Source organism: Cryptotermes secundus, unplaced genomic scaffold (assembly GCF_002891405.2).
Source record: "Cryptotermes secundus unplaced genomic scaffold, Csec_1.0 scaffold1293, whole genome shotgun sequence".
Taxonomy (NCBI): Eukaryota; Metazoa; Arthropoda; class Insecta; order Blattodea; family Kalotermitidae; genus Cryptotermes; species Cryptotermes secundus.
The window spans coordinates 23,779-37,967 of record NW_019724607.1 but is presented as its reverse complement, the minus strand read 5'-3'; the positions used below and the strand labels follow the sequence as shown (position 1 = coordinate 37,967).

General features: G+C 40.6%; 1 protein-coding gene across 1 annotated transcript in view; it reads right to left on the bottom strand.

Moving 5' to 3' along the window:
• Positions 1-14,189, bottom strand: part of LOC111862552 (WD and tetratricopeptide repeats protein 1) — a 60,587-nt gene that overhangs the window by 31,858 nt on the left and 14,540 nt on the right. Inside the window, exons 5-8 of the mRNA XM_023848046.2 lie at positions 13,226-13,427; positions 7,545-7,665; positions 3,950-4,153; positions 2,711-2,904 (exon numbers count right to left, since the gene is read on the bottom strand). Coding sequence (XP_023703814.1) covers positions 2,711-2,904; positions 3,950-4,153; positions 7,545-7,665; positions 13,226-13,427 — 721 coding nt within the window. The remainder of the gene's footprint in view (positions 1-2,710; positions 2,905-3,949; positions 4,154-7,544; positions 7,666-13,225; positions 13,428-14,189) is intronic.

Genomic DNA, 14,189 nt, shown 5'->3' with positions numbered 1-14,189 from the left:
TTCGGTTGCCCACAGACCATCACCACCGACCAGGGACGTCAGTTTGAATCCCAACTCTTCCACTCCCTGGCCAAGCTCTGTGGCATTCAACTATCGAGAACAACTGCTCACCACCCAGCGGCTAACGGACTCGTGGAACGTTTCCACCGAACACTAAAGGCAGCCATCATGTGCCACGCAGACCAACACTGGACAGAAGCCCTACCCCTGGTTCTCCTCGGAATCCGCACGGCATTCAAAGAGGACCTGCAGGCATCAGTAGCTGAGCTCGTGTATGGCGAACCACTAAGAATACCAGGAGAGCTGCTAACTCCGACTGCCAACCCAGTGGATCCAGCGCACCTCATCACCCAACTTCGCCAATATATGGCCCGCCTCAGACCAATTCCAGCAACACGCCATGCCTCCCCGGCTGCATTCGTGCACAGAGACCTAAAGAAGTGCACACACGTCTTCCTCCGGCAGGACACTATTCGCAGAGCATTGGAGCCCCCCTACAGCGGCCCCTACCAGGTCCTATCACGGAAGGACAAGACAATGCAAATCCTCGTGCGCGGCAGGTTCGTCACCGTGTCAACCGATAGGGTCAAACCTGCCCACATGTTAAACGAGACAGGCCGCGGGACCACCACCAAGACCTTCACCCCCGCAGCTGACGAAACCCCAACCGTGGTTCCGCATGCCATGGCATCACAGCCTGTACAACGAACTACACGCTCCGGACGTCATGTACATTTTCCTGATCGCTTCAACAGCTGAGCAACCATCTCCGCGGGGGGGTGATGTGGGAACTGCCCACAGTCAAGCAAGTGTGACAACGCAAACGTCATTGCTTAGCAACAACGAGTAAACAACGGTTGTTAGGCAAAAGCAAGTAAACAGCGGTTGCTAGGGAACTAGTAAACACGGTAACCGGCAATAGCAGCACCTATTACGTAACCGTTTTCCATATGTCCGACTCCAGGCTACATAAGAAGATACACTGACTTGCAGTGACAGTCTAGAGTCTAGAGTCTAGTTCTACCGTTCTACAATACTAGTTCAGTGTTCAAGCAGTTCACTATTGTTATCCATCTGTGTATACTGTGCAGCTGCAATAAATCCTATAGGGCCGATCAACTAGTGGTTGTCTCTTCATTCATATGACATCCCACACATAAATCGATACATGTTTTGACTGTGATTGGTAGAGTAAAAGGATTTCCACAGTGTTCTAGGTGTGTCTGTCAAATGCCATTACTTTAAAGCCAAGCAGCTGGGACCAAACACCTGCAAAACTTGCTATTCTTTACAAACGATCTAATTCAATTATGTTTATACAACTTATCTGCAATCTAAGGCCTTTACCTGGAGATATTATATTTCATGGTGTGGTGCCATGTTAGCACTTAAGAATACTTTCCTAGGACTCCTGACCTTGAATAAATCACAGAAGCATTAGGAGTCAAAGATCATTCCTATGATGCCTCTGAGATATGATGATTGTTATCAATATTGTGGCATGCTGCCAGAAAGCCGGAATGGTTGAGGAGATCAGAGTTGATTTACTAGGCAACAGCCAGCATTCCCACTGCAACGCGTTGGAACCCGAAAGCTAACAAACCTAAGAAATGACTTGTTCGAGGCAGTTGCATGAAAATGGCTGCAATAAACATGTATACTTCAGTGTAAATGGAATACCAGCAGGGCGTTGCCTAGGAATCGCTTAAACAACAAATGTGTTTTCCTGGAGATGAAGGGACAACAAGAGGTTCGTTGCATAACAGTGGGCAAAACCAAAGTCTCCTACATGGTGCATTCTATTCAGTCTGAGTGCATGTGATAAGAGTCCAGCTTCAACGAGACCAGTCAGTTTCTAGTGTAGCTCCGATTTGAGCAGAAACAAGCTCACATCCGACAAAGGACAGAAGACACTTCACCAAGATCAGCGGTGCAAATAATTATAAGAGTGAAGAGGAAACGTCTAAAGGACGTTATAAGTTGATAATAATTGTGTGTCTAAAAGATTCATCCATGATATGTACACAGTTGCAGTCTTGTAGTGCACTGAATTTCACCTGTTACTTCACGACATGTTTCGGCAACATAGTGCCATCATCAGGTGCCCTAATTACGCTAATCTATTTCATTGATTGCCTTTATAAAATTATTTAAAATATTTAAAAAGTGCATATTTGTCAACTATAATAAATTTACACACACTAATACTTGTTAAGATTATTCATCTTATGTGTCATAATTAAAACTTGTGTGTGGTTCTTCCACTATGGGGGTCGTTTTCCTTATATTCTGCGTAAACCATGTCTTGTGATGTGTGTTCCCTTCTTAGCTGCGAGTGCACTTTTTAAATATTTCAAATAATTTTATAAAGGCAAGCAATGAAATACGAGTAGATTAGCATAATTAGGGCACCTGATGATGGCACTATGTTGCTGCAACATGTCGTGAAGTAACAGGTGAAACTGAGTGCACTACAAGACAGCAACTGTATACATATCATGGATGAAAATCAGTGCAACAGGACACTAAAATACAACAGTATAAGAGATTGTCCAATAAACAGCCAAATCTGAGACCCACATGAATTTACTTGTCACATTATATAGGCAACATGCAACAATATTAATTAATAATGTGGACAAAATGATTATAAAGCTAACACGCTTATAACTAATAATATCTGCCTCTTTCATGTTGACTTGGTACTTACGCTTAATTTCAAAGCTTCAATTCTGAATGGCAGTGAGGGTGTTTCAATTTCACACTTTCTTTCATTGGTTGGAGATGACGGAAATATGGACGTTATCCCATTGGTGCTTCGAGTAACACCATTTGAACTAGCTGCAAACCCATTGGTACCATTTCGGAAGCCATTACTATAGCCATTTGATGAACCACAATGCTCTGAAATTACAAATGGACTCTGGCTGACATAACAACATACCTGAAGGATGGCTAACTTAAACTTACATGCCTTGTGTTTTCAAGTTGTTTCAAGATCATTTACAATCTGATATTAGCTGGATATAAAGAGCAGTAGGAAATGAAACTAAGTAACTATGCCACACACGTGGTAGAGTCATTAAGTTGTGGAATGTGGTTTTATCGCATCATATGACATGGTATTCACATACACTTACACAGAGCCACATCGACCCTCAAAATAGTTGCTGTTGGCTGCTATGCAAGTCTACCAACGTTGATATAGCTGACGAAAACACTGCTGAAACATATTGGCAGGAAGTTCCTGTATAGTGTCTCCTGTGGCAATGACCACCTCCTTGGACGACCGAAATCTACGACCACGTAACTTTGCTTTCAAGTGGTGAAAGAGAAAGAAATCGCATGGTGCGAGATCAGGTGAGTACGGAGGGTGTGGCAAAACAGTGACCTGTTCTGTTGCCTTGTCAGTTCCTCTTGGACAAGAACAGAGCGATGTGCAGGGCGTTGTCGTGTAGCAACAGCCAATTCTTCGCACGCCAAATGTTTCGCTAGGGAATTTGCTTAGTTTTTGGCAGAACTTGATGTCCGCCCATTGTTCAAACTGCCACATTTTCAATTTCAGCCACTTGCATTTAACAGCAGTTCACAATAGAGGTCATAGTTCTACTTTCACTATTTGCGCACAACTGCCTGTTGCTGTGACAAGAGATGAGCGAACAGGGCATCATATCGTGCCTCAATCTATCCGCTGCAGTGCACTGCGACGACGCTTTGCGGCCATTCCACGAACTTATTGACTGTGGTAGTATATAACTGACCTATGAATGGCTTATTGCCAATATGAATAAAAGATTTACTGCATCTCACATATGGCACTTACTGTGAAGATTAATGTCTTCAATATCAAATATCTTTCACTTCCACTTCGTGTTTATCTGCAACACTTTGTCTTCTTAGGCAATGATGAACACAATAAATCTAAGACATAATTATGCATAACATTTACCTTTAAATGTTCTCAGGCTGTCAAAATTAATGGCCTGAATGTCAAATTTCTTTGGTTTCCGCTTGTTGTTTATGTCAAACAAATATATCTGCTCTCCCCCTAAATTGACCAGCAACTCATTGCCATCTGCACTGAACGTTAAATAAGTTGAGGCAAGGTTCCTGTACTTCTTCCGGTAGTCCTGTTGTTTCACTGGAAGATGCCCTAGTAACAACACAGATAGAAAACCTGCAGCAGTTGTAACTCAATGTGCCATAACTTACTAAACATTCAACCAAGCAAACTGGTTCAAGCAGTAATCTGCTGACTAGTGTCTGGGAGGTCCCTGGCTCATATCTTGGTGGGAACACAAACTATTCTGGCAAAGATGTTGGTGGTTTTCCTCAGTTCCTACAGGCAAATATTTGCACAGTACCTCAAATGAGGTCATGACACTCCCTTCCATGTCCTTTCTAGTTTATTATTCACTAAGTATCCTATAATTTGACATTATGCTATCTGAGCTACACTAACTTCGCCGACAAGTGGCGGTCGCTCGGTCTGTATAGTTCACTTGAGGACTACAGCCATGGAGTTTTTCTGTTGTTCATTTGAGCTACAATAAGTAATGTAACTACTATCCAAAAAAAATTGATTTGGTTCATCCTGGTCGATCACACTAGCAATATTATATAAGGTTATCAACTCTGTCCAGGATGATTGAAAAATGTTTCTTTTCTCCTTCTAAATCTTTTGTCCTTGACATGTTTCGGTCTGAGAGACCATCTTCAGAAGGACATATCCCTACAAGTGGAGTGTCGTCCCATCGTTTGGGCCGTGCGTCAAACAACGGAACCACGACATGGTAGACATTCAACTTCCTTTAAAGTGAGGTAATATAAAGGACATGAACAAAATTGGTTCTAAATTTTAAAAAAGTCTCTTTAAACCACACCTGTAAATAAACTAATTATAACAATTTATAAATATTTTAATATATTCATGCATATCACTGTAGCTGTTAAAGGCTCAGATTGTATATTAATGACAGTGTACTAATACTGTATATATGTACTGATATTGATAAATCACATGGTAATAGTAGTTTCTGCTGGTACTGATATGCCCTTCTGAGGATGGATTCTCAGACTGAAACATGTCAAGGATGAAAGATAAAAAGGAAGAAAAAAGTATCAATCACACTGGTTGGAGTTGATAACCTTTCGTAATAACTACCATTCAATTCCACGGCTGTCTATGTGAGATTTACAGTGGATAAACTGGTGTCAGATGGGGTTTCTCTCTGAGTGGTTTAGCTGTCCCTTACTTACTTACTTACTTACTTACTTATGGAGCTGAGCCCTACTTGAGCCACCAAATCTGCATCTACTCAAGGATTTCCCAGCATTTATGGAACCAAAAGGTCCATTACCATGTTCACAAGAGCCCTCCACTGGTCCCTATCCTGAGCCAGATCAATCCAATCCATACCATCCCATCATATATCTCTAAGATCCATTTTTGTACTGTCCACCCACTTACACCTTAGTCTTCCCAGTGGTCTCTTTCCTTCTGGCTTTCCCACCAATATCCTATATGCATTCCTCTTCACATCCATTCATACTACATGTCCTGCCAATCTCATCCTCCTTGACTTGATCATTATAATTATACTTGGAGAAGGGTACAAGTTATGAAGCTCCTCATTATGCAGTTTTCTCCGACCTCCTGTCACTTCATCTCTCTTTGGTCCAAATATTCTCCTCAACACCCTGAATCTATGTTCCTCCCTTAATGTCAGAGACCAAGTTTCACACCCATACAGAACCACAGCAAAATTATAGTTTTGTATATTCTAATTTTTATGTTTTTGTACAACAGACGAGAAGACAAAAGGTTCTGGACTGAATGGTAGCAAGCGCTACCAGAGTTCAATCTCCTCTTAATTTCCTCCTGAATCAGGTTTTGATTTGTTATTGTCATTTCAAAATATTGTTTAGTCGTCCGTACCAATCATTATTTCACAAGCACTCCAAACTCATCTTTCATTACCCACTACATGATGGACTAGGGGAATATGCTCATTAGAGGCTGCAGTGCCAACAGACCAACACTCACCCTTCTCCCATCACTAGATTATTTTCACTGTGCACGTGGTCAAGAAGTTCCTTGTTCTTATAAAAGCAGGAGTGTCATCACTCTATTAACAAATCCAGCCACTGGTCCCTATTCAGAGTCAGTTAAATGAGTACTATAATTGACACAGGTTTCCATAAAAATACTACAACTGTTGAAGCGTGCCGAGTCATGACAAAGTAACAAAGTCAAGAGGACACATAGAGTAATCAATTAGTTTCCAGACTGGCCATAGTATGACCCTACTGCAATTAGGATAAATCAAATAAATCTGCTTAGTGCAGTTATAGTGGAATCTGTCCAGCCATTTATTGTTCATTTTAAAGTTAAAGTTTTTGTCACTCAGAAGTAACCTCACGTGAAATGAAGTTGTGTGTTGTGACCTCTCCAATTTGAATTTTATCAGACAATGGGAATTTTCAAACAGCACAACAGAATTACTGGGTTTTTGGACTTTGTCCATCGCCCAGTCTTCTAAAAACACTAGATAATACGTCTCAGAAACTGAATCCGTTTTTGTTCTAGGGTGAGGGGGGAGACACCTACTTTGTTGGGTCCATTAGAAAGAGCTAACCTCAGTCAACAGTTAGCTATTTCCAATGAACCCAACAGAGTAGGTGTCTCCACCCCACTCACATGAGGATGGAAACAGATCCAGTTTCCAAAATGTTGTGTTCTCTAGTGTTTTTAGAATACCGGACATTGGACAATGTCCAAAATCACAGCAATTCCATGTGTTATACACAATTGTCAGAACCACTTAGAATCTAACAGCACACATGAAAAACTGCTACAGAAACAAATAGGATGTTGAAACTTGCTTTCAGAGATGAAGCACTAATCAAAACTCAAACATCTGATTGGTTTTCCATGTTCAATAATGGAGTGACACTGTTAGTGATTCTGAGCATTCAGGATATTCATCCGAGAGCAAAATGGAAGAAAATGTGGTGTGAATCAAGAAACTGTTCATGAAAACACATGCATCACTATCTACAACGTCATTAATGAGGTGGGAATCTCATCTGAATCATGCAGAGGCATTTTGATGCAAGACCTGAACATGTAATGGAATGCCACAAAATTTGTGCTGTGCTTGCAAAAGACAAATCATGTCAAGGTGTGTTACGACCTTCAGAAAAACTTCAGAGAGACTCAGAAGCCCTTTTTCAGATTATGAAACTCAAGTTGGCACTGAAGGGGAGGAGATTTGATATCATCAAAATTAAATATGCATCAGAGGATGCACTTGCCATATTCAACACAGAATTTCTGCATATGCTTCCCACAGCAACACAATCACTGAACATTCTGAAGAAGAGAGCATGGTATAGACAGTGAACGCAGTTATCACAGAGAAAAAAATACAATCCAGAAATTATCTGAATATACATCATATCATGCACACAGTGCAGATTAATACATTTTATCCACAAAAAGAAATATCAAAACAGATCCATTAATATTTTTTGACACCAACCTGCAACATAATACTGAACACAGCCATGGGGTAGGTTATCTTCCAACTCTCCTTCTCCAGCTCGAGAGGCCATGTAGTTTTGGCGCTCCCAATTGGAGCGAGGCACATTGTCTGGTGGATACTGAAATCAATACAATCAAAAAACAAATAATATGGCATCCAACTATATTCTCACATGTTGTATTCACAAAATTTAAAGATTAATTAAAATTATATTCTACCTAAAATGGGATGAGTTAATTTTTTTGTCACAGGTTATTTCATAACACTTTCAGTATTGCGACTACATAGCACTGGGGATGGGATGATTGTGGAAACATTTAAGGAAGCAGTCATAACCTAAGGCACAATCCCAATGTCTGTCATGATCGACTGGGGGNGGGGAAGAACCTACCAAAAAAAAAAAACTCAATTAGGACAGCTGATGTTTTGGCTGAGATTCAAAATGAGCACCTACAAAATACAAGTCTAGACTGTTACCTCTAGACCAAGCTGCTCAGCTGGGGAACATATGACACAAAACATAAAATAATGATTACAACACTGGTCAGTCCGCAGTTCAAAGGGCATACAAACTGATGGTTGTCTTTGTCTCTAAAGATCAGTATATATATGTATCACTACAGTACGGTACAAAAGTCGCACAAATTTCTGGTTGCCTCTGTCTCGAAGGAACAAGGTGACAGCATGCACCCCTGAATCATGGTGAGGCAAGGTTCATTAGTGCTATCTTTTTGCATTTGCTATGTTGTAAGTAAGTGGCCCTTTTGCTGTAATAAATGGCAGAAAATATTCTGACTGGTGAGATAAAGATTATCATTCTTAAGGGTGGGGCTATTTAAGGAGGCCACTCTGCTGGTTTTCCATTAGTACAGTCATACCTTGGACTTACAACTTAGTGCATTCCCAAAACAGGTAAATTAGAACATGGGACATAATAGGGTTAAGTTCCTGGAATTCATGGATTGAACAGGTTTTTCAATATTTTAACCCATAGTAGGTAGCATAGTTGGTTGAGGCACTATGCTACAAGCCGGAAGATTGTGGGTTCAAGTCCTGATGAGGTGGACTTTTTTTCAATTTACCTAATCCTTCCATCTGCACTATGGCCCTGGGGTTGACTCAGCCTCTAACAGAACTGAATACCAGGAGTCTTCCTGGGGGGTATAGGGCAGCCAGTGCATAAGGCTGACAACCTTACCATAATCTGTGAGCTGACTGTCTAGATGTTGGAGCCTTGACATCTCACAACCCTATTACAGGGATAGCTTTACCTAGCAGGCTGAATTCTGCAATTTTTACTGCAAAAGCAATAAATGGACAGAATACAGTATTAAACACATGAACTATTAAGAATAATAGAAGTCAATACCATGGACAGGAATTATGATTCATGCAACAAGGGCATTATAACATGTCATAAGTCAGAAAGCCAACTTTTGATTCGACTGTCAAAAAATTATGATTGTAAGTCTAATGTGTGTTAATTTAATCAGACTGTAAGACTGAAAATTCATAAGATGGGGAATCATAGGTTGAGGAATGGCTGTAATTTATGAGATCAGGAGTCAAGAAATTTATAAGTCAGGAAGTCATACACAGTGTGTTAAAATAACAAGATAACACTTAATAATAAAAAGAAGGAAAGCAAAAGTTCATGAAAAGAATTCATTATGAAAATTATTCAAAATAGCTCCATGGGACTCTACACATCAGTTAGACCTCTCTTTTAATTGTTGAATGCATCCTTGAAATTTCTCAGATATTTATATCCTTGAGATGATCGGTTACATTCTTTTGGAAGTTTTGAACGGTATGAAACTGATGCCTCTTCATCCTCATCTTGAACTTCAGTAGGAGGAAGAAGTCAGCCAGAGCCAAATCTGTTAAGAGGGAGGGTGGTGGATCTCAGTAAACCCTTTTTGAAAAGAAATCTTTGAACAATTAATGTGGTAAGCACAGGTGCAGTGTTGTGCAACAAAAACCTGTTCTCATTTTCACAAAAGTCTGGTCTCACCTGTCAAAAATTCCTTGCAAAAGCCATTTCATCAATTCTAAATAAAATAGGGCATTTATGGTTCTTCCTTCAAGGACAAATACCTTGTGAATAATTCCTCTTGAATAAAATCTAATTACTTTTTTGATACAATGTGTAGGTTGAGGTACATCTGTACTCTAACAGAGCAACTATTTATATTAACAAAAGCTGCACTGAAATGAAATTGCAAGCCCTTCACAATTCAGCACATTGTTAGTGTGAAACACATCAAAGTTCAAAGTTCTCCAGCCATGTTGTAGCTCAAAATGGCACTCAATCATTGATACCAATGAATGAATGAATGTATGTATGAGGGGTAGGCCTTCTTGGCCCTTGCACCTAGACCTCAGTGGTCTATTGTGCTTCCCCTTTTTTAATTATTCTCTCAGCAACCCCATGCTTCGGATGAAGCGCAGGATTTTGGACGTGGGGGCGCCAAAATAGTCACTTGGTTCCAAAAAGGACTGACCCAAGTGACGTAGTCTTAAATAAGCTAAAGCCTCACATTCACACAGGACATGTGTGGCTGTTTCATTTTCTATCTGACACCTCTCACAAGTGGGACTATCACTTAGTCCCAGTTTGAACAGGTGTCCTTTAAGATGATAGTGTCCTGTAAGTAGTCCTACCACCCATCGTAGATGGTTCCTGTTGAGCTTCAACAGTTCCTTCACTCTTTTAGCAGAAGGTCCTTGTTATAGTATTAATAACAATCAAAATCACTTTTGTATTGATCTTGTTATAGTTTGAATGTTGGCGCCTTATATCTTCATATTGTGTAGAGGGCGCTCTTTTCCATTCTCTTGTTCCGCCAGTCTTCCACAAAGAAGGGCGTAGTGAATTAGTGATTTCAGTGAGAGTCTGACGCTGCCTGAGACTTTGTGTGTTCAACCTTCTTGTGATAAAAAGGGACATTACCCTGTCTCGTTCTTTGTAATTTTCTCTATAATTATTACTGTGATTAAACTAGTAAATTGAACTGACATTGTTATTTATTTATACTGCTTCCATCGTCTCAACAGTCCTCATATGAGTCTCTTTGCTTGCCTGAGTCCAGTTAAGGATTCCCAGTATTTCTTATGTTTTATGTTAGTCCAGTCCCTGATTGTCTGTTTGGCAACTCCTAGAGAGATGCCACAGGCTGGTTCAGGTCCTATGAATGGATGTTCGGCTCCAATTTTAGCTAATTGGTCTGCTGCTTCATTTCCAGCAATACCCTCATGCCCTGGCACCCATATCAGTTGTACCCTCTTATGTTTGGCCAGTTCCATGAGGGTTTGGTGGCAATCCCAGACCAATTTTGCATTGATCTGGTGTTTGTAAAGCGCTTTAAGTGCAGCTTGGCTGTCAGATAGAATGTAGATGTTCCTATTTCTATAGTTCCTATCTAAATTCTCCATAATACATGCTTTAATGGCATATATTTCTGCCCGGAATACTGTCGTGTACTGCCCAAGACTGACATTGATACCAACCTTCACAGTCTATGACTAGGGATTTTAAATATCCTGGTACTAGTGGACTGGCAGATAATTTTACATACCTTGGTACTAGCGAACTGGCAGACAATGGGAAAAGACTGAAATCTAGCATGACAAAATTATTTTGGAATGTGAATGTTAAAGTATGTTAAAGAAATTAACTTTTAACATACAGACTTATAAATTGCTGGTAGCCCTCTGCAGCCGGTATTTAAATCACCCTAATTAATTAACACTGCAAACTTTCTGAAAAAAAAAAAAATACACATTTTCCGTTCTATGCAACATAGAAATATGAACTAAAAACAGCCTGAAAGACAATAAAATTTTCTACGTATACACAAAAGAGCAACTTTTACAAATGAAAATTAACTGTGATTACTTTGTCATGAAGTGCAAAATTTAATGTTTAACATTTATGTTATGAAATTCCAAAGGACTTACCCGTTGTTTCTTCTTTAACCTTGAATCATGGTGATATTGTAAATATAATCACACTATATACAATAATATTTTGTTCGGACTGTACACGAGTTTGAACTGCGTCACTTCACAGTTTACAATACACTCTGACACGCAGTCCACCTCACACAAAGCGGCATCACACTTTTTACAACAGAAGAGCGTGCTCCTGCTTTTCTTATTTAGTGAAACACACAACATCTTTGTTTCCCTTTGGTTGGCCAGTGTTGTGAATGTTTCACCTCCAGTCGACTCAGTTGGGCCTCAGATAACCTTGGCCTCCCTGAGAAACGCCACTGACCGTGATATTCGCCTTGTGCGATTGAAGAATCGTCTTGGGGGAAGGGGGTTCTAGCAAAATCGAATAAATTATGTTGACTGACAAAGCGACACTCTCACCTATTGGTAATACTTGCAAAATAGTGATGCAAAGTAATTATAATACTAGTTGAAAAGGGTGCCAGTCCAACACTAATACCAAAAGTCACAGTGGCTAAGATGCCTTTTACTCAACAAGTAATACTGGTTCAGCAGGTTTATACCTCTTCCCAGACACAAAATAAAAATGACATACAAAGAAATATATGACAGTCTGACACTGACTTTCTAACTGATAAAGAAATATTAGACAATCTGACACTGACTTCCTGACTGATAATTCGCCACTGAAAACCAATCCTTGAATGCTTCAGACTTCCTTGAAGGCTCTGGAAGCACTCATATGCAAGCACCGATAAATATTTCCTCATCAGTTTTTGAAACAAAGCTGGACTATATTTAGCTGACCAGGTCATAAACAGTCATATCTAAACGTAAATAGTTTCGAAACCAGTACCATGATAAACGATTTCATTGTTCAGAGGTAAGGAATGAACCACTGACATGACCATACAAGCATTTGTTTTGGTTTCAAACCCAAGGTCAAACTGTCATCACTCCCAAAGAGAGCATGTGTCCTGCCACACACACACACTCCCAAAGAGAGCACGCACGCACGCACAGATATATATAACATTCAGCCGTTAAAGGTTATCTGTTATTCATTCATTCATTCATCAGTAATCTGTCAGACGACAGGTCCACAGTCTCTTCCAAAACAGTTCCACTTAAGGCGATCTTCTGTTTTTGGAAAGAGACTATCCAGGAAAAGTCATAATGTGGTAATTTTTCCATTTGCTTTCCACATCGCACTACAACAGCCGTTCAAACCACTCTGGTCACGCCTGTTGCTATACGAACTTGAACCATCTTGAGCATCATTTGCTCTGTGCTTCAAGTCGCTGCTGATGACGCTGCTTCCGGCATCAGTTTTTGGTTTTTGGTGTCTCTCTTCGTCTGATGCCTACCCTTTGACCTGTCCAGCAAGGGAGGCCCTGCCAGTAGCTACGCTACCGCTGGTATAGCTCTCAGGGTCCTTGGCATACTCAAACCCCTCACCACGATAAGGTGGTGACATCAACGAGGGGAATCTGTTATTATTTACATAAATTACATATTAATTATTTGAAATTACAAAGCACAAAGTATTCAAAGCCACTGCCTAAAGAGCTACATTCTTCACAACTACCACTAATATCACTACAGATGTTGTTGTCTTTACAGCAGTGAAAGTGGTACAACAGATCATGGCCACATCCTTCTACATTCCTTCCAATTTATAATTCCAAATCACTCTTCTATTCAAAACACTGGACACCTACCTCTACAGTGGTAGGTTTTATCATCCGCCGGTCATAAAGTCTGATGTACGGGTCATTTGCTCCAACAGCAAGCAACTCAGGACGCTGAGGATTAATGGCGAGACATTTTGCTTCAGCATATCGACCCAAATGGGTCAGCAGATTCACCAGTACATTGTTGACTTCTCTGGAACATGAATGTGGTGTTCGAAGATCAAATTGCCTGAAAAGAAAGAACATGGTCATTAAACAAAGTGATTATTTTAATCTCTTCACTGCTGAAGTGTTCAAAGTCACATGCTGAACAAAAACTGAGAAGAAAGAGACAAGAGACCCTCTACAGAAATCTTGTGTTCATCAACAATACAGTAAAATATTAGTCTGTACTACTTCAAGAGTATTCAGTGCCACAGTTTAGTACAGAAATTACACAAGGTGGTTCAAATATGACTGGGGCTGATTTGTGTGTAAACAAGCCGCACTGTGCAGCAGCTGTGCGACCTTGAGAGAGTGAAGCCACAACTTCCACCCTCCCTCCTGTTCAGTCCTGTCTGTGAGTTGCTAGAGTGATGAGTGAACAGAAGGTACCACGGAGTGTGAAATAATGCATTGTGATCAAATTCCTCGTTGGAGAAAACATCCCATCCGCTGAAATTCACCACAGACTCCAACAACAGTAGGGGGAAGAGTGCCTCTGACAGACCCATGTGTCTGAGTGGTTTAAGCACTTCAGAGAGGGCAGAGAGCGCGTGGAGAATGAATTGCATGATCATCGGCCGCGAACATCCGTCACCGAGCCAAACATTGATCATGCAAACATGCTTATTCGTGATAACAGGCGCATCACTATCAAGGAACTTGGAACAGTGCTGTCCATCAGTGTTGGTTGTGTAGAAGACATCATGAAATACCACCTGCACTATCACAAGGTGAATGCACGGTGGGTACCACGCACTTTGATGGACTGTTATGACGTGAAGGGGGG